General features: G+C 43.8%; 1 protein-coding gene across 7 annotated transcripts in view; it reads left to right on the forward strand.

The window, feature by feature from the left end:
• shq1 (SHQ1, H/ACA ribonucleoprotein assembly factor) overlaps window positions 1–3,908 on the forward strand; it is a 47,444-nt gene extending 43,536 nt beyond the window's left edge. For 5 of the 7 annotated variants that reach the window (XM_086291377.1, XM_086291376.1, XM_086291378.1 and 2 more), the window contains one exon: window positions 2,690–3,907. In XM_086291377.1, coding sequence (XP_086147503.1) covers window positions 2,690–3,329 — 640 coding nt within the window. In that variant the 3' untranslated portion in view covers window positions 3,330–3,907. Of the gene's footprint in view, window positions 1–2,689 lie in introns of all 7 variants that reach the window. The other 2 variants (XM_086291379.1, XM_086291381.1) reach the window with 2 other exon arrangements.
• The last annotated feature ends 17,788 nt before the right edge of the window (window positions 3,909–21,696 follow it).

The raw sequence follows: 21,696 nt of genomic DNA on the forward strand, positions 1-21,696 counted from the left end.
AAACTGGAAAATCATCTTCAATTGCATTAACCAGACTTCAGTCAGACGCTTCACATTTGAAGTAATTTATTAGTTACAGCAGAAGAATACAGTTAAAGTTTGGCATGTTGGCTCCTAGCTCGTCACTTTTCTACGTGTCTGTGTCTGTAGATGGCAGCTTTAGTGAGTTAGACCCAATCAGCCTTGAAAGTTTGTTAAAATGGGTACTGAAGCATTTAATATGTTACAGGTGACATTTGTTTAGTAGGATCACTTCCTAGCTGGGGTTTTCTTTTCATGCAGCTTTCTTGACAGTGAAGATCATCACGCAGCTGTCTTGCGCTCGAGTTGCAATATCCGCATCCACAAGTGTTTTAGGTCTGAGTGACGGATTTCATCATCATCGGAGGGTGAACGCGAGGCTGTGTGTGGATGTCTGTAAACTCCAACTACACATGCTAACTCCAAGACGACAGGTGGTCATCCATGGTTTCCTTAAGCGATTTTTTTTTTAATTGCACCTGGATCTTGAAATTCCGGGGACTTTTATTAATGAACTAAAAAGACCCTTCTGATAGTTTGCCTGCGGCTCCTCGGTGCTGTGAAGATGAGGCGAGTTGAGACTACACAAAAACAAAACGATGGCATTACATCTGCCGTCTTGTCTCTCTGCTCTCTGTGGCAGAGCTGTGGGTCCGTGTGTCTGTCTGGTGGGTGGAGCTGAGACACATCTGGCAATGTGGTGCCTTCTCACAGAGATGTGGGGTGGTGTGGCTGTGTTTATTTGTGATTTGTGGATCTGAAATGACACTTATTGCCAACACCACTTCTATTCTTAAGCAGCCAAGTTCTGTTTATGAGAAGAGTCTCTCAGCATACGTTGGCAAACTGATTTTTGCGAGGTATTGCAGAGATGACCGTGAGACGAGCTGAAATGTTCAACCAGACTGTCACCTGGCGAAAGCCCCACTTGAATGTTCCTGAACTTTGACATTTGCTAACATGCTGGCACCAGCTGGGCATAATTGCTGGGCTCAAAGTTGGAGCCACTGACATTAATGACTCTGGGATGGGCTTCTGCAAGAAATCCACCAATGATCACAGCCCTCAGAGTCTGTCCACCATGATTTTCACTCCATTGAAATTAGAACAACTTCTGTTTTTAAACAATCAGTTTAAACGTTACCTAAGTGTGGACTGGGAAGGTGCAGCTGAGAACAAGTGGATCACTTATCCCACCAATCTGCAGTTGATTCTCTTCTGGCTGTCGTGGTGCCGAGAACGGGTGTCCTCATGCTACAGCACAACTATGAGATCTGTTAACATAGTTCCACCTGAGGTCCTAAATGAATGCAAAGCCCCTACATGCTTCCATAAACACTTTACTCACCAGAATGGGGAGCTCATTAGGAGTGCACGGTAATGAGGAGCCATCCTGGTGCTCAGCAGTGGGTTAATTGGGCCAGAGAGAGCAACAGCAGCCGTGTGTGAGAAAAAGAGTAGCCCCTCTAAACATACACACACACACGGTTTCTCCCACCCTGAATGGACATAGTCTGAATCGCAGTAACCCGCAGAGGTCAGCTCGTAATCACCATGGCAATGAGAGGAGGGACAGGGGATGGGGGCACACACGCCCTAACTGCACCGGGGAGCCCAATGGCAACCACTTAAGTTTTTGGCAGCATGGCATGCTTTCCCAGCGTGAATAATGTGCAGGCTGGGGCCTCCACACAATCGTATGCCTTTACACAAACGGGGCCTTGTAGGAGGACATTCATCAGCAATAAAAACGCGTCTTTCTTCAAGCAGTCGCAACTATAAAACTAAAGCGGCGGGATGGGAACTCTGTTAAATGTACTGCTTTATGAGGGCATTCTCTTCATCTTAATCTTTGGCGACATTTAGCTGTTTGGGCCTCAGCCTGCGCGCTCTCTCTATCCACGCTTTTATTGACTGTATTGCAGTGTGACTGGGAGCACAACTCCACCGTCTTTAGCCTCTTAGGGCTGATTTGCTTCCGCACAATGCACAAAGCGCTCGTGTTTATTCTGGTTTGTTCCAGCTGCAGCATTATTATTGGATGTTTCGGGGGGTTTTTTGTTGTTGTTTTTTCCTTTTCCTCTCCAGCATCGAAACACTCAGGATATATTGACCTCATCTCGACTAATCGTGCCATACGCAGCGGTTGACTTAGCCATTTCATATTTATAGGTGGAAGTGTGCATGTGATTTTTTTTGCATGCACGGACTGAGGTAGAGAAGGAGGAATAGGAGGGGTCTGCCTCCCTCTGTAATCCCTCTCGGTCTCTTATCACCTCTTGCAGAGAGCGCAGCAGTTGGGGGAGGGAGGAGAAGATCCCAAGGCTCGTGTATCAGCAGCGCTCATCTTCCTACATTATTAAACATCCATATTTCCATATTTCATTGAGCCCCCGTCGCCTCTGCAAATCGCGGTCTACTTAGCATTCATATGAGAATGGGCTTTGGTTAATGGGTATTAGATTTGTAGATGGTTATCCTGTGGCTATGTCTTTAGTACGCAGAGCCAGTCGATCAGTCAGTTGTCATGCCGCTCTCTCTCCCAGGTACCACTGATGAAGTGGTAGTTGGATCTCTCTCTTTTTTCCGTTCCCTTCCCTGTGTGTAAGTGTCGTATTGAGTTGAAACTTTCTGCCTTCCTAATTACTTTTTTTCCTCATCTTCACAGGTCCAAGAAGGTGGCAGACTTGGCAGCAACGTTGGAAAAAGCAACCCTGCAAAAAACCGACTTGGAGCTGGAAATCGACGAGTTAGAGGACGCTGCGAGGATCGTGGCGGTCGAAGAGGAGCAGCAAGCTTCCAAGAGGGCTCCCGTATCCAGCGACGACAGCAGCAGCTCTTCTGACAGCAGCAGCACTTCCAGTGACAGCAGCAGCGAGTCGTCTAGTGAGAGCGAGGAATCTGAGGCTGAAGAAGACTGCACCGAATCCAAGGAGGGAGGAGGAGGAGAGATGTTCAAGGACAACCCTCCAGAACCCCAACCCTCCGCCTCCGTCTCTCCCACCCCCCAGGCACCCACGAGCTTTTCAGCAGAAAAAAGGAGAGAGGATGCCCTTCCCTCAGCCTCAGAAGGCTTCAGACAGCTGATTCAGGTGCTGGGAGAACGGGTGGCGGAGGAGCTGAGAATCTCTCCAGACTCCAGCCACAAAGGAGCGAGACAGCCGAGCAGCGCTGCGACAGAGACTGAAGGCACGTCTGGGAGGAGCAGCGGCGGGACTTTGTTAGAGCCGAGTCCTTGTAGAAACCCTCTGCTCATTGTCCAAACACAGCAAGATCCCGATGATCTTGAAGGGGACTCTATCAGCTGATGGAAAGGAATTTGAAAGTTCCAGGATTTCATTTTAAACTCCTTGTCAGATGATTTCAGGAAGTGTTTTTGCTTTTAAGGATTTCTTTTCTGTTTTTGAAATTACTGCGTGTTGTTTTTGTCGTGTAATTTTAGGGTCTTAACCCTCTTAAAGGAATATTTTTGTACAGTGTTTGTTTTTTGTTAATGATAAAACTGCAAAGTCTCAATTCTTCTTTAACGCTGCAAACGTGCAAAATAATCTTGTTTTATTAGGATAGTTGCAGGCAGCCGAACCTACTTTTTATTTTGTTTGTTTTTTTGTTTTTGGCCTGTTATCTGTCTACTATCCAAGCGGCACACTTGCTATACAAATACATTCGTGCTCTCTGAACATAGTGTGTGATTTTTATATGAATAATTTCTGCTTCTTTTTAATTATTCATGGAATTTAACAGCGTCTGCGAGCTCAATTCAGTGCGCTGACATCTGCTAACAGTGGTCTCTATTAACCATGTATATTTACATATTTACACAGTCAATCTGCATATTCCTGTCGGGCTTGAATAAACAAAACACTGCAGGAAACTGACAAACTTTGTGTGTGTGTGTGTGTGTGTGTGTGTGTGTGTGTGTGTCAGTCAGCCAGAGCTGCTTTTTGAGATCTTTTCTTTTCCTAACAAATAGCAGGAAAAGCGCTAACCTCTTCCTAAACCCTCGGCATTGATTGAAGTGGAAAAGACTCTGCCTGCACTAAACAGGGCAGCGGAGCACGCCGGAGTGATTGATTCATCTGGTGTGAACGGAAGAGTGCCGTCGACACAGCTCAATATCATCGGCCGCGTCTAACAGGCGAGACAAAACAAACAGGGAAGCACATGTCATGCAGATAGATGAGGTCTGCGAGCGGGGCTGCGGCACAGGAGCTGTTTGTTTGAGAGATAACAGCACCCTGGGGCCAGAGGGAGCTGCAAGATAGAGGGGCAGAGGGCCAGCGGAGACTAACTGACGCTCCGGACTCTTAGCCCTGAAGATGTCCGCATGCGGTGTCCTCTCTGCTTTAGCGCTCTTTGTGTGGAAATAAATTTCCCTCGAGTGGGACTTGATTAGTTTAATTGCGGAAGAAAAAATGCAGGAATGACCCACGTTAGCAGAATTCATCAGGCTTTGTGATCCTTTCGGATTATAACTGAGCAGAGTGACTGATGTGGCACAGCTGCAGCGTTGCCCGAGGCGATTTCATGAGGAATCTCATCCAGTGTGATTGGAGGCAACTCTAGAGCCACCGGTGCTGGTGGCTCCTTTGGTTGGAGCTGTCTGTAGTATTATGTTACAGAGATGGATGCTGTTGTTAAGCACCTCCCAAGACGGCATCGCCTCCCTCGCAACCACCCCCTTGGGGACGAGCGCCATCATCACTGCGACTGAGATGAGTTACGGTGTGAAATTGGGCCCATTTTAAACACCCCATATCATTCTGGGGACATGAGACCTGGGACCGCGTGGCCCCTGCAGGCGGTGGTTTCCTTCTCCCCACTGGCTTTTTCATATTGATTAAGTGACACGGGGCTCTGTTGCCATTTTTCATCTTAAAGTGGCCTCCGTATTCCTCCATTAGTGCCGCCGTTCTGGAGCCTGACTGAGAGACCTGCGGCTGAGCTCGCAACTTCAGTTGGTTCTTTTTGCAATTAATACTCTCGGCCGACAGACATTTTTCAAGAGGCTAGGCCGCGGTTAAGTGAACGGATCTGATTAATTAAACAAGGCAATAATTAATGTGACACGTGTGCTTTATTTTGACTTGAATTTGATGAATCAGCCACTTACCAGTGTAGTAAGTGTGGCCCTTTGACTTGCAGGGCTCTAAAAAAACCTGCAAGACTAATTAGGATGGTCTGTGTAGAGCCAATTAGTAACATCCGATGACTAATAGTGAAGGTAACTCTATTAAAGCTAGTAGTATAAGTTTAAGTAAGAGGATCTTGCACAAGCACCATTTCTCATGCCCTTATCACTCGACTTATCTTTTTAAGTAAAAAAAAAAATCATCTGTTCACAGTCCAGACCTGCTAGGCTTTAAATTATTATCCCAACATGAACATGAGCAGTAAATGGGAGTGGGAGCTGATTCTAACACACAGATGTAGTCTTGAAGGAAGAGGTTGCTATTTCTGTTTATTCACTCTGTTTCTGAGCTTTAGAGGGTCACACTGACCTGTCCAGTGCTTCCCATCCAGTGATTGCGTTCATTGAGCCATCAATGAAAAGATTGAATGTCTTACTCGAGTACACCCTTCCTGTGCAATCATTGGGAATGACTCGTCCTTCACGTAGTCTAAGACGGATGGCAGATAACATCACGTTCCAGATACCTCAGGTGTTGGAACTTGGGAATAACAACACTCTGGTGTTAAATCCATCATCTTCTGGAGCCGGCTGCCTGGATTCACTTAGCTGGAGGTGTCAGGGGTGAGGCCTAGACTAGGAAGTATTTTCTGATTGCAAAACTCATGTAGCAGGGGCAAATATCAGTGTCTTCTTGCTGCAGCCTTCAGCAGGGGCAGGTACAGATGGAGCTTCCCAAAACCTCCATCTGATCTCCTGTTCCCAAGCTCATGGACTTTCTTCCCAGTAATCAAGTGCCTGTCTTAACTTGAACTTAAAAACATGCCTGCCTTTTTGACACACTCATCAGCTTAGTAGTTGTTCTCCCTGCTTCTAGTCTTTATGCTTAACCATCTCCTGGCGTTATATTTGGGGTAGCGTTATATTTAGTGGGCAGATATGATGTTGGACTGATCTTTCCAAGAGCAAGAAAGGAAATTGAAAGTTCTTCTCCAGAATACCCCTTAAGGATGAAGTCGCAAAGGTAGGTTTGGAGCTTAACTCCGATATATGTGGAACTTAAATGCACCATCGTGTACCTTAGTTCCTGCTCACATTGACATCATGCCTTGACATTTCATGAAAAGTGACGCAAAGGCTAACAGTAAGTGTGAGAACCCTAGGTGCCCTCTGTAGAAGACTAGAGCTAACACGTGAATTAATTTGCAGTTTAATCTGTGAAGATTAAACTAACCATGTGGCATTTTATATAAAGAAGCTCTAGAGCAGCTGGTCGTCAGTGACCCTGCTTGGCCTTACTGTGAATACAGATATAAAAATAATCTCACTAATGTGGTAGGGATTCCTTCCCTGCTTTTTGTTTTATGTGGGAAAGGCAGCGCCAAGGACAGTGTTGTCACTGGCCCCCCTCTCCCCGTGACACACTGCCTCTGGTTGATTGTAATAGAAAACTCAATCTCCACTCCTGCTCCTGAGAGGCAAAGCGATTCTGGTGCTTGAAAAGATTAATAGCCCTCTAGAAGAAATGAATCAGGTGCTCCTCAGGGTATGACTCCTCCAGTGGGCGTGCAAATAGAAACCCCTTTTGTGTACCGTCTCCTTTCTGTCTCGCCCGGCCCACCGCAGCTCTCCCGTTTGTGGCCTTCCATACTGACTGGTGTCGCTCCGAGGCTTGGCAGGCGACGAGAACGGGAACGGCGGTCGGACACTACCGCAAGAGAAGCATTTCCCCTTCGGCTGAGTCTTCCGGCTTTGTGCTCGGTCCTCTTAAAATGACTGGCGTATGGTAATGAGGGAATGAGTGCATGGGATGTGTCTCTCAGGCTGACAGTGCTGACAGGGAGGGATTATCTAAATGGGCTATTTTCATGCTCTTAATCACAAAAGAAACATTGAAACACCCCCCTTTCCGCAGTGTGTGGGAGCGTACGTGTGTGTGTGGCTGTGTGTTGACAGCGCCGGCATCCACTTGTCGTCAGTAGCGTTGCCTGGCTGATTCACTCTAATTGGTGTGAGCAATGTCCGTTAAATCACTCCCTAACTCTCAGTGGACATGTGCTATCAGGCAGCTTAATGCTGCAAATTGCCTCTACCACGCCAGAGCCGTGTTTGTGTATGTGTGTGTGTGAGAGAGAGCGAGAAAGCCTCTCATCGTTGTACCACCTTGTTAAGTGCGTTGGGGTTGCAGGGATGTTGTTAAGGTGTTAAGGTAGAGGAGAGTTATCTGGAAGAGTAGCCAGGCACGAGGCTCGACTCCGACCCGCTGATACACGAACATAAACGCTCGACTCCTCCGCTTATTGCATTACAATGCTCCCCCCAAGGACATGACAGCTGAGAGACAGTACAGCTTGTCATAATTTCACACTTGTAAACAACAGCACATTCCTAATGAGGCTGCTTCCACATTGTGCTGTCTCGAGCCTGCTCCTTCTTTTGTCCACAACAGTTGTTCCTTATCTGAGCCAGTCCACGCTCGTGCATATGTCTCTGCGCTTTCCAAAAAAAACAAGCTTCGGTCTTGTGTTTGTTTTCGGAGCTAAAACAGCTGTCAAACACGATTAATATTTCAGCGAGAGACTGTGCCTGAGGGAAAGTCTAAGTGCTAGGGGAGCTGGAAACAACAAACCAACACTGTTGCTTTCTGGTCTTCTCCCGCTTTGTCTGCTGTATGCGTTCGCCTTCGACCCCCTCCTCGGTTCGGCTTTCATGGAGTTGAGCAAGTCTTTCGTGACTCCCCGAAACGAAGAAGTGATGTGAAATCAGAATAAGCCAGGTGTATCACTTCATACGCTGTCGATTGAACGATCACAGGTGGAGGGTCTTTGATATTTCCTTCCAGAGATGAGGTAAAAAGAACTTCTGAGCTGAACCCCACCCCCACCGTCGAAACCCCTTCCACAAGACGGTGTTTGCTCTGTTCACAGGACGTGCCCTTTGGCCTCTCTGTGATGTCCGTGTTTCTTCCCCGTCCCGCTTTAGAGCGGAGCGAGCTAACAATGCCTCACGGATATAAGAACGCTGACAAACAGACGAGGAACAAAGATTTCTCATGATTGTACTCCGAGACAAGCTCCCCTGCTATTGCCTGCAACAACATCTTGACACAGATAAAAGCTTCTGCTTACATGTAAACACAGAAACACACTCAGGTACTTTTTTTTAAAAAGAAATTCCCCGTTGGTTCCAGTGCCTCTGCTAGCATGCACCAAGCGAACACGTGCATAGACTGTTTGGCCTGAAAAATGAATGATTCACAGTTCAGAATAATTGAATATTTAATATTGATCAAAATCTGATTTTTTTTGTTCACTCTACAAATAAAATGTGACAGCAAACGCACTCTAGTGTGAACCCTCAAAGCGGCCTGCATGCGCAAAAGAAGACGTCACACACAACGCGCTCTGTTTAGATCCAGACCAAACACTATTGTTTGACTGATGGCCCTTAATATAAAGACTTGTTTCAGACTTCACGTTTCCCAATTTTGCTTTAAGTTATAAAGTTATTTTGTTCTTTGCATATGGCCTAATAATGATCCTTATTGCTGTTTTAGAGGAGCGGTGCTTCAAAGGATAGTTACAGATTTCTGTCACAATCTGCAGATTATACAGTACAAATAAAATGTTCACATTCCTCCAACGTTGTCTTCCCAACAGTTTCACTAAAATCTACACTGGATGGCCAGGAAGCGTTCGCAATGTCTTCTCGGGCGCTGATAATTGGCGTCTGTCTTGTGTCAGTGACGTAAAAGACGGATTTAATGCGACATGATCGTTCAAACAGCAGTCGCTTTCTAAAACATCAGATATGTATCAGATTCGGTACCACATACGAAAGTGACCCGGGTCGGATTTGAAAATACCAGATTTGCGCTGTTCACACTGTCATAGCATGATCGGATATAGGTCGCACAGGGTCAAAAAAGTCGAATTTGATGCGCTTTCGCCTGCAGTGTGAAGCTGCTTTGACTTCTCTTTAAGTCCCTCCCACTGCGCGGTGGACGGGGCTTAAATTAGGAGTTCTCTCTCTAAACCCATCCCACTTCGTGGTGGGAGGGGCTTCTGGACTGACAGTTCACGTTGTGTAATCACTGCGTTAAGGACAGCGCCTCCTATTGACATCACACAGATGCAAGACAAGAAAAAAAAACTCGCTAAAGCCAAGTGACATTACCCGCACATGAATTTGACCCAAACTGTGACGTGTGACAAATGATCCATTTGAGCAGGAATAAAATAGCAAACAGGAATGAGCTGGCCGACCTCCCAGAATCCACACAGCAAGCACGATACACTGTCAGCTTTTGCCATAGGCTCCATGGCAGGTGGGTGTGGATGTCAGCAGAGACTCTCAAGTCAAGTCATATGACATCTACTTGCTTCACTGCTGAAAGTTACACAGTGAAATGGACCGTCACAGAAAAAGAGGCCATAGCGAAAGAGAGACTAAGGGTGTTTTCACGCCGGCTATGTTTAGTCCGTTTAAATCAAACTCATTTTCCACTCTGGTACGCATTGCAAGTTCGAGATAAACACCTTCCTGGTTTAAACACATATGCTTTGTATTCTGGGATGCTGCAGGGTACCGTAGATGTGCAAAGGTCAGTACAGACTAGCAACGAGCCGTGAAATAAGCGTAAATGTTCTCCATGTTCTTCAGTAGTCCAGAACACAGTGCCTTCTTCCTATTTATATTTTTTGCTCCATCCCAAGACTGGCCAATGAGCGGACTGGGCATTCTCACATGGTTTGTAGTGACGCACTTTGGTTTGCTTGGTGTTCACTTGGATTTTTCTCTTTGTGAAAAGCAACCAAACCACAGGATAAAACTCCAGACTTACAAAGCCTGAGTCAGTAACGGTAGTTAAAACAAGATGCTTATCTCCACTGCAATGATGTAGCATATGTTCGCTTTAATTAAAATGTTTTTGTGAAGTTGCTTTTTCTTTAGGCTTCTGCTTCATGCTCAGTCATGCTCATTTAAGCTTTGTGTGTCTTGTAGGCTATCCATGTTAGTCTAATAACTAATAAACAAAGTTTTTTTCCAGGTTCAACTACGGACTGGCGACCTTTCCAGCGTGTACCCTGGATGGATCAATAGCTAAAGCATACCTTGAAAATTCAGCATTCGTATAGGTTTCTTGGTCAGTCAAATTATTGTTTTATCATCAGGATAAGTTTCTTCTTACAAAACATTGCAGACAAAAGTATAGGTAGTCTTGCATCAACCTCAAGATTTTTTATATAACTACACATAACCATTGTTAGAGAAATGTGTTAAATCACTAAACATCTGTAACAGCCTTACAAATCTTATATTAGCCATGCTCTATTAACTAGTGAAGATTAGTGATTGATATTTCACAGTATAATACAGCTGTTTCCTATGGCGACATTAATTGTGTGGTAAAATCAATGCATAGATTTAGTTCTACTGAATTACCAGTCAGACTGGCTTTGCGTGGACTGCTTGAATTCCTGTTGCAGGTCCCTTCCCAGAGGGTTAACATTACCGTTTCCAATTTTTAATTATCATGAACACTGTGTTCAATTATTGCGCTTTTTAATAACTTGCGGTAAACACTACCCTAAGAGCTTGTCAGTAATATAAACTGAAGCCTTCATTGTTCCCGGCTCATAAAAACAGAACATCTCGGTCTGCTGCTGTATGCCTTAGCTGTCTGCAGGCTCTGCTCCCCCGTTAGCGCATCATAACACATTACGTAGTTTAGTCATTCTAACAGTATATTTTGTTCATTAAAAACTGGCGGTCTCAATTCAATTGGTTGCAAAAGTGTTTCACGCAGATAAACACGGCAGACTCCGGAACAAGACCCCTGTTAATATTGATTATATTAAATGTGCAGGGGATTATTTCATGTACTTAAATCCAGCCCATTAGGAGAAACAGAAAAGACTTGTAGTATATGTTTGTTTTCTATGATTGTCTCAAAACACTCATGTATCTAATACCACGATTCACTCATAAAAGTAGGCCCTCTTGCATTTTTCTCACTATAGCTGAAATGTGATGGACTTCATCTCTGCCTATGGCCTCCTTACTTATCCTCTCCCATCTTAAATTCGCTCTCGTTCCAAATATCTGTAACACTGATGTCAGGCGAAGCATGTGCAGTCCCACCCAGTTGTGCAGCACCTCTTCCTTTCACCGCTATCGCAATGACTTGGCCTCCCCCGGGATGTGTCGCATGAAAGCAGATACCCACATGTGCTGCTGTGCCGATCCTGTCAGCATGTCACGGATCGGCAGCCCGCCGCGTTTCTCTGGCACGGAGAGGTGTAGATTACATCGTCGTGGTATCGAGCCGTGCCTCCCAGTTGACACGCGGCATCAACGTAGGAAAAAAAGTGGGGGCTTAGGTGGGGGGGAAATCACTGTCGGGGTTGCACGCTTTAAAAAAGACATTCTTGCCTGCACTTTTCTTGGAGAGAAATTTTGCTGCTTCTCACAAACGATTTGATTTGAGGCTAAAACATTTCAGAAAGCATGTTAACAAAGAGCAGAGCATCACTAAAGTGTCATTAGGTTTGCAGACTGTGGCGCTTTGGCCCTGACGAGATTTCTACACTTGTGTGAGTGGCAGCTTGCTGGACTGTCCTGCGGTTGAGCTACAGAATATGCGTGTTGCACGTTAATGCTGTGTCAACTCTGGGAACAGCGTCTGATCAGATAAGAAATGATAATGTGGTTAAAATGACCTACAGGCTGAGTGATTCAGCACTTAAAAAAAGATAAAGGCTCCATTTACTTGGATCCATTTACTTGTACACTAGGAGGCTGTTGACCTTTGCACCCCGGCAGAGTGTCTGCTGTAAATGACCTTTAGCTAGTCCAAATGGCGTGGGATGATTATAGAGTACCTGTGTGTGTGCTGAGTGGGGACTTTGATCTCTCTGAAAGTGTGCTGAAAGATTTGATCTGATAGCAGCTGAGTGTTTTGCATTGGTTTTGTGGGAGTTTGAAATGAAGAATTATCTCCGTCTTTATTTTAAGAATTTCTAACAAAGAATATAAAAGCTAAGGTGATAGTATAAAACAATCGCTATCATGTTGGAAATCTTTAACTACATGCTCCAGCTGAAATTGCCCTCATTTCTTTCCAACGTTGGAATTAATGTTGAGATTGTGTGCGCCTGTTGAAGTGAAAAAGTAACCAGTAGTTGAGCTTCTCTGAAAAGCTCGTGTGTTTGATTCTTCACATTTTGTCACCTTTCGCCTGCACCCCCGAGGAGCAGCAGCACGAGGAATGGCTGAAAGTGTTCGAATGACTGCTTTGCCTCCATGGACGTATTAAAGAGAAGCAGAAACCAATTATGCTGTAATTTCTAATTCATTCAAATGGCTTGCTCGTGGGCACATACCCTAGAGTTTACAAAGCTTCCTACACGAGGCGCCTAGATGTTCAACACGCTTTGCAAATTTGGGCCGTAAAGCTCAAGCCCATGCATGACCAAGTCTGGCTGACTTCCCATTGGCTTCTTGCACACATGGATGGACTGGTATCAAATATCCATAAACGGTGTCATCATAAGGTTCTGAAAGACTCAAAACCTCCCTGATTTCAACTTGTCCAATGTTGCTCGGTGTTTCCCTTTTAAGATCATCTTCTCTCGCACCTCTAGACTGTTCCCAGTGCTGCTTGAAGACTGTTCTTTACTCTTCTTCATCACTGCAGACCTTAAACCTGTGAAGAAAACCGGTTTTGTGTCACACTGACCTGGTTTCCAGTTTCCAAGTTTCCAGTTGAATGTTCCAGATGTTTGTGGGGGCAGAGTTTACGGTTGTACCTCCGATGGCTCGTCTTCACTTCTCATTAAACTGTGGGGTTTACAGAGCTCAGAGAAATGCTCAGAGAAATGGATTCACCAGCTACACCTTCTTCTTCTATAAGTAATGAATGCAGATATAGATATAGTAACATGTTTTGGCCCATATGTTAATGCTACCACACAACCCTGCACTTTTTCTAATACCTCTATATACTGTTTGTTTTTTATTCTCATCTTTCTGCCTTTCCCACCATTTTTTCTTTTCTTTTTTTATTAGTCAGTCAGTATTTTCAGTTTATTTGCCTTTTACTGTTCATTATGTATCTCTGTCAGTTGTCTCTGGAAATCAAACTTGTTGCAATCAAGTTATCCAGTCACTAACTCAGTTTGAGTCCTTGTTATTTTCCTAGTTTATACCCTCAGTTTGTTCCTCACTCTCTTCTGACGATAACTTTTTGATGCGTTTTGCTAATCTGGACTTTTGGACAGTTTCTGGTTTTTGCCTCTTTGGCTGCCACGTTTGCCTCGCCGACTGTGTTTGATTGTGCCTTTGGCCAATAAAGTTTTTGATTTTGTATTTAATCTCCCTCTGGTGTGTTGTGTTTGGGGTCTCCTCTTTGAACCACTGCACACCTATCTGTGATGTTGAGCTCTTTGCACCACGTTCAAATGTGGGCATGTGGAGCAGCTACAAAACACGCATGTCTTTGATGAGACTACATACAAACGTACGCTTTTGAAGCATAATGAATGTCATACAGATGCACTGCCTCACATGCCAGAATTCTGCTTCAAAAGCAACATCATATTTTGTGTAAACCAAATTCTAACTGAAATTTCCACAGCAGCTGCACAATCTAGTTTACCCCCTTGTTTTTACTCCATTTTTATTATCATGGCAAAAGAGTGAATGAGAAAGCAAATGCAGCGAACATTAGTTTTCAGTAAGAACCAGACCAAAAGTTTCATGTCCCATTTGAAAACAGTCTTCCAGGTTAACAGTGGGGTTCATTGAGATGGTGCAAGTGGCTTTGCGTTACCCAGTCATCCATAACATCTATAGAAACCATGGCATATTAACAGGGCATTGACGACCAGGAAGCGCAAGCTGTTTAGATTCAACATGCGAAGCGTGTTAAACACACCACCATTCCTGTTTAGAAAAAAACTACTTACTAGGGCTCAGCGTAGGTCTAGTAAGGAAGAACTCCACGACCTAATTATTCACAACCACCATAAAGCAACATCCATGCAAGACAGAGTTAGAACTTTTCCCCATATATGATTTTACTGGCTGGTGCTCATCGGCTTTTCAATGACCATTTGCTAAATGAAGGTCATAAAATGAAAGGTCTGAACACTGCTAAGTAAAAGTGTAGTGTCCTAAGTAGCTGTGATAATATCTGTTTTGCACCCAAACAGGATGCGACTTGTTCAGCCAGCTTGCTACTTGTATCCAAATGTTATCACTTGAGAGTTCAAAAAACACCATGGCCATGTCAGTAACAATGAAAGTCCAGAAACCAGTGGGTGACATGACAACCAGCACTGGGGTTATTACCCAAAATAAGTATTTATTGCCTATATACTCCATGGGAAAGTAATTTATTACACTACTTGTCATATTACTTTATTGCCTAATATGACCTGAAATGCACTGTGACATAATTACCAATTGGCAATATAAACCCTGAGCTTCATAGTTTAAAAATAAGTTAAATTTTTTTATCATAATGAGGACACACAGATTTTTCTGTAAGTGTTTCAGTTTGAACACAAAGCCAACAACAACAACAACAACAACAACAACACAAAGTAAACAAATCAGCCCAAGGAAACAATCAACAGTACGATTCTACTGGAGAAACATTTACAGAAGAAATGGAGGCAACAGTGTTGCAAACCTGACTGCCTTTGTTACCTGTTGAAGTTCAGGCTCTGGCTGCCGTGCTGCGGTCAGCATACACTCTGCTTTATCTTCACTCAAAGCTGCTTTGTGTTAGCATGCTGTCTGTGCAGATGTTTGCAATTAACCAGTATTGTGTTAGCAGTATAATGCTGTTATCTCTTTCCTGGACAAAGTTGACACTTGACATGTTTAAAGTTTTTTCCCCTTTTTAATTGTCTAATTTCTCATTTCTTTCATAGTTGTAACCATAATGTGGCAACTGAATTGATTATTTGTTTACTTACTTGGATTAGAAAAAATGTAATGTGGTTAAGGGAATGTATTATTTTATGCAGTGTTACATCCAACACATATATATATATATACATACAACATATACAGTGGATGAGATCATGTCTATGTTTGTTTAACCTATTTTGTTACATTTACTCTTTGCAAAGGCCAGAGAGAACGCATCATGCCCAAAGGATCTCATTTTAAATGAGACACATGAGAATTCAACCCACATTTTCTAACATTAGCATTCACTATTTGATCAAAAGACTTCAAAAGTATATTTTTGGTAATCCATCTACTTGCAGCCTGGTCCAACCAGCCTCTGATGTCAGTGAACAGAGAGGAAGGCTGATGGGCGTGCAGGATTCAAACTAAAAGTATATGCCTTTTTTAATGCACCCCAGCCCTCGTGTGTAACGCTAACCTGCACTAATCTTACCAACAGAAAAATCAATGAGGCACCCGCCCACCATTCATCCCCGCTGTCAGCTCAGGAGACTCCAGCCTTCACGTATTGTGGGATGTTAGCGTCACTCGTGGATTTACTAGGATGCCAACAAACCATGCACTTTCATTCACACACCTCTCCCGAGCCTGGGGGTAATATCAGGACACACTGCATACTCTGCTGTGAATCTTATCAGAAGACAACAGGACCTCCCTCAAGAGCCCACAAATATGAGATAATATGTCACTTCCCCAAGTGGAACTAACGACAAATGCTGATTATTTAGAGCAAACCGCTGCTCTCTCTCATCCATGCAAATGCGTAGTGCGGCAGGGCGACCTTTTCTGCTATTGAGCAGAAGTAAAGGCACCGTGCGCTGCCAACTCCATGGCAGTAAAAACCAGCAAAATCACCACAACATAATGACTTATGCAAATGAAATCATTAAGCTGATGAATGACCTACTGATGAGCTAATATTACCTTGTCAACATACTTATCCTCATTTAATGGGTGAGGAATGGTTTGACACACGCTTGTTTTTATTGCTTTTCAGCGTTAGAGCCAGGAGGACTGGAACAGCTAGCCTGGCTTGCTTGCACCAAAGGTGTTTCTCAGAGGACGATACCCTTTAAGTGTTACTAAAACCGAAATTTCTCCCATCCACACCATTTTGGATCTTAAGACCTGTGTGACGTTCCTCTCTGTACATGCGGGGGAGTTCGATAAGTGCTCAGCGTTGAACTCGACCAGAAGCATTCCTTCACTCTGAAGGGTCAAGAGGCTGCGGTGAATAAACACGGGAGTGGATGATTCTCAGTATTTATCTGAGGGAAGGAAGGAGAAAGGTGGAGAACAACATATAGTGGGGAATCTACTGCTAGCACGATCGTTCTTGGAAACGTACGTCTTGACAAATTTATCCAGTATGCTGGAGGTTTCAGGATTGTGACAGAAGGCATCGTGACAGCCTCTAACTGAGAACAGACCCTGATTTTGGACAGTTTTGAGTGGAAAAAGAAAAAACGTCTTTTTGTCATTCAAACTGTGAGATTTCTATTTAGAGGCTGTTGGAGAAAGTGCGCTGTACTCGTGTCAGCTTGTTAGTGTTTGTTCAGCACGATTATTATCACAAAGCAGGTAGGCTGCTTGGCTTGTGGGCACTTCTTTATGAGCATATCGTGTGGCCACTGTGTTGGAGGTTCATTTCTCCTGACAGCATCACTTAGCAACAATATCGAGAAAAGCTGTTTCCTTTATGACTTGGCCATTTTAAAATTATGACTCAACCGTGTCAGCAGCGTGCAGTAAAACATAACACTCTCTGCAGACTTTGAACGGATGGTTTCTTCACCCATCCATCACTTTGATTTTATGTTTAGATGAAGTTGTTTAGCTGAAACTTGGTACATGATTAAAGGATTTCAGGGCACCAACAGGAGCTTGTCAGAGGCAACCAAGTACAGCAAAGGACATGTTTAAACAAGCCAATAGCCATCTAGAGCGGTTTGTAGGCACTGCGATACACTGAGCATGCCACAGTGTCACTGCAGTGTGTTCACCACCTGTTTGTTTGCTAACTTGCACTAAACACAATGCAAAGCTGATCTTACGTGTGGCAAACCATCAACCAGAACAACACATTCTCACTTATCTGTGAGAACGCTTCATAACCCCCTTTTTTCATGTTTTATTATACTTATTTCTTTCAGGTTAGTAAACCTTTAGCGTCACTTTTTGAAGATGTCAAATACCAACAGAGATGTCAGTGCAGATAGAACAACAACATGAACTCCCGCTGCTATTTTTACGCGTCCATTCTACTTCCATTTTTACTTTTGACTTGTCTGTTACTGTTTAGGCATCAGAAGCACACGGTTAGGCTCAACAAGTACTTGTTTTAGGCTCGGGCAAAAACAAAAAAGAGCACTACCTCACACCTTTAACCACGTGTTATAAGTTGAACATCTCTCATCTGCGACAAGCATCTTTGCCATTTCCTTGATTGTCAAAATTCTGTGACAGTGACAACAGCAGCAGTGCACTTTAGCTTACACTGTTAACATTGTATTATTGTATTACATTGTGAATCCTAACCAGGCATCAGTGTGTGACAGGTTTGTAGTGAGAACAGGCTGACCGTAGCTCAGTAGATCAAGTGAAAGTTAAGTTAAGTGAAAGCTTTGACCCATTTGTAACACTGGAGTAAAAGTCAAAGGATCAACATGTACATTTTATTTCATCCTCTGGACAGGAAGGATGTCAGAAGCACAGAATCTAAAACCTCATCCCAGTTGCATCATTCAGTTTTAGAAAGTGGGAGCATAGTGTCCGTACCTCTCTTTCTGTGCTGTAACACATGCAGCTCTCCTATTTGACAGAGCTTACAATGGATTTGTTGATAAGAAAGTCATCCTGCCAGATCGTAATCTTCACCCTAATGAACTCTAACCTGACATAAAGCCCTACTGGTGGATGCCTTCAGAGTAGTTGCTAGGAGATGTCTGATTTAACTTACATCAGTAAGGCAGTATATATATCTGTGCTTTCAAATGATCAAATGATTTTTCCTCATGTCATTGCATACTTTGCATCCAAATGACGATTGTGTCGTCTGCGGGACGAGCCACGCTTCGTGTGCTCGGCACAAGCTTCGCGGCGATAACGCAGAGATCTCGTTCCACCGTGAGACTGCGATTACATCTCAGCCACATGAGCCTCCACGCTTTACACTTACTCACAGGGCAGAAAAGTAGAAGCACCGTGGAGGATTTTATGTGTTACAGTCACATGGATGAGTGGAGCACACGCAGCATGCCCTGGGCCTGTTTCCACTGTGCTAACACTCGCTTCAGTGGACAAGGACAAGCTGCAACCTTCTCGTACACGAAAGCAGCGGGCAGCGTAAAAGTCTGATCTGACACAGCTGCTTGAATCTTAATGGTGCATTTCACATCGCGACAGCCCTTCACACAATGTTATGACCACAAATTGTTCGTGTTATGTGAGACCATTAGAGGGATGCACACATACTGTATGTGGAATTACCACAATGACCTCTCTGGTGATAAGCTATATGTTTTGTGCTATGTACAGAAATGTGCAAAAAGCTTATGGATGTCTTTCCCCTTGAAAAAAAACTCGAGAATCTATTCTGTGTGGGAATCCTTGTAGTCCAGTCTTTGATCTGGATGATGGAGGTTTTCTAGACTGTGAAGGTCCCATAAGATAGATTCTATCGCCTTATCTCTATCATCAATATGAGGCTGGCATTGATTGTGTTTGATTGTTGAGTGGAAAACCACTGAAATTCATCACTGGCTTTTTGTCCGTAGCCAAATGTTAAGCTACGATTAAGACACAGAAGGTTTAAAAGAAGGTATAAAAAGAAAAAAGTGGGAACTACTTTGAAACAGAGGACACCTCTTGTGACTGATGCTAGTCGTCAGCAATAAGCATACTCTGAATAACTCTCCTCTCTGACTCTACCAAGGACCATAATTTACAAAATGTATGTCATTTTTTCTTCATTATGACCTGGAGCAAGCAGTCAAAGCCATAAACTTATTAGGAAAATGTCTACAGCGGTCACAGTACAAGGGCGCCAAGGGCTGTTTTCCCAAAGGCTTCCATATAACCAGAAGTCTTGTTGCAATGTGGTGGTACTGGTTAGCTAGCTTGCTACTCTGAGCCTGTAAATTTAACATTTCTCATTTTCTTCCCCCCAAAATGAACTTCTCTAATAAAAACAAAACAAACAGAAGAAGAACAGAAGAAAAGTTATTTAGGTTTGACATAAATCTGTGACAAAGCCAATAACGCAAAGCTTCCTCTCACCGAGTCATTTCTTGTGTGATTTCAGGAGTCAAAATGTCAAGAAGCTGCCTCAGAAACCGAGTTACCAGTTTTGGTTTTTGGCCTTACAGTTTAGCTTTTTTAAAGGGTGTTCAGACTTCTCAAGTCTACTGCAAGTTGTCAACACTGGACGTTGACAACATGAAGCAATAACTCGAGAAAGAACAGCGAATCGAAGCTGAGCTGCCCAGTTCTTCAGTGAGGCTTCATCCAGTCATAACTTCCTTGGTCACAGGAGGTTTATGCCAACGGGAGACGTGTAGGCATGTGGATCCCACAGAGTAACTGAACAATGAGCCTTACTTGTTTAGAACGTAGTGAACACATGCTACATGGACAAATATACTGGTAAACACCACACCTTGTTATCTTTTAATTCAGTTTCTCTCAGTCCCATAGCCACAAGTGTAGAAAATCAAGCACCTAGCCATGAAATGTGACTTTATGAACATTTGTGAAAGATTGAATCGATCTTTAGAGCTTTGAATTCGAGCGTGGAAGTGTAATAGGATGAAATTTGTTGTAAAAAGTCAGTTATTCGACAATCCGCTGGAAGTTGTATTATTACAAAGTAGAAACATTTAGGAACTCAGATAAGAAGGCAGACCACGTAAAGTTACAGACTGTAAAAGAAGCCAATGCTCTGCTGACTCAAGTTTGTTCCAAACTGCCTCATTAAAATCAGCACATAAAACTGTGGACCAGAGACTTCACAGCACGGGTATCCACGGCTGAGAAGATCTTGTAGACGTCACGTGTAGGTGGCCCAGTATTTCTGTCTTGATCAGTTCTCTGAAACTGATTTAAAGTGCTTCTACTGTTGTTGTCAAAGAGATTGTTGAGCTAAAACTCCTAAAATGTGTATTATCTTGTAGTTTTTTATTAGTATTACCAATAAATACACCGGCAAGCGATTCAGAATAGCTTATAGTAGGCAAACAATTGAGTCGTTGAAGTAGTTGAAGAGGTCTGCTGCACGGCAGTGAACAGGTTTGTTTTAGCCTGGATTTGGTAAAATCGTATCATTTATTTAATGAGTGTGCACACATAAAGAAACGTGTATCAGTTCACATCAAACATTACTGTAAGATAGTTATTAGTTATTTTAATCTACAGCTAATATTAGTCTGACAAGGCAGAGCCAATTCCTAAAGGGCGGATAAGAACTCCGATGGGGATTGAAGCACTACAATCTTCTCTATATTGATTTGTTTTTGCCACTTGGCTTGTTAATGCCGTTAGTTTTATTTACATGCACAATTAACTCAAGCGCAGAGTGTTATCAGCAGCCTTTTAATTGAATCAAATCCACAGTAGCCACGTGGTGCACTCTCGACTACCTCTCCCCCCTGGCAGACAGCAAAGGGCAAACTGTCACCCTGGGCAAGGAAATCAGGTGTATTAACAAGTCAATGAGAAATTCATGTGTGTATAATTTCACAGTGAGCACATCTGACCTTTGTTAATGATGCCACTCAAAGCTGCAGGTGGTGTTTTTCAAATGAAGTCTCAGGGGAGCGGCGTGCACGGCTGCCGCACTAAAGCGGCTCATTGCTCCTGACTGGTAGGAAGGGATGGAGGAACACGCAGTCAATCAAAGGACAAAAAGTGAAACTATAGGGAAAGCACGGTCCAAATCATTTTACATCAAAACTCAGCGGGTGCTCCCTATTGATTTTTTTTGTTTGCGCCATCAAAATGGAGACCATGTCACCGAATTCCTGCGTGGCATGATAACATGTTTTCATTGGAGAGCGCTCATCTGTGCATATACCCCCACCAGCAGCACCACCTCCCACCAGCAGTAAAGACAGCTGAGAGGGGGAGGGGTGTGACTATACTTACCCTTTCATAGGCTGGCTTTCTTCTCCACCAGCTAGTGCGGAAACAGAGAAAGAGAGCGCCGGGCTTTTACACTCACAGTTGAAATCACTCATGTGCTTCCACTGTGATGTATCACTCTTGAGATCCCCCCCCCCTCCCCCTCTGAAAATTACCCTTATATTGTGTCTACTCCACGTGGAGTACTGTTGGTTTTTGAGGTAGCGCTCTTATTCAGGGGGGTTAGAAAGTCCTTGAAAAGCAATTTATCCTCCTCCGTTCACAGCCACCTTCCTACCTGCTCGCTCTCGCAGCTATTTTCAACCATCTCCTCCTCTCATCTCCTGGAGTCCTGTTACTCCATCTTAATTTTCTGCTCCTTTCATCACCTGCTGACTCACCCTTTCCACCTTACAATCCTTACCCTCCCCACCTTCTGTGCC

The sequence above is a fragment of the Aulonocara sp. 'chitande type north' Nkhata Bay genome, linkage group LG5 (genome assembly GCF_057382095.1).
Source record: "Aulonocara sp. 'chitande type north' Nkhata Bay isolate Kocher_YH1m ecotype deep benthic linkage group LG5, A_spYH_male_GT1.1, whole genome shotgun sequence".
Lineage (NCBI taxonomy): Eukaryota > Metazoa > Chordata > Actinopteri > Cichliformes > Cichlidae > Aulonocara > Aulonocara sp. 'chitande type north' Nkhata Bay.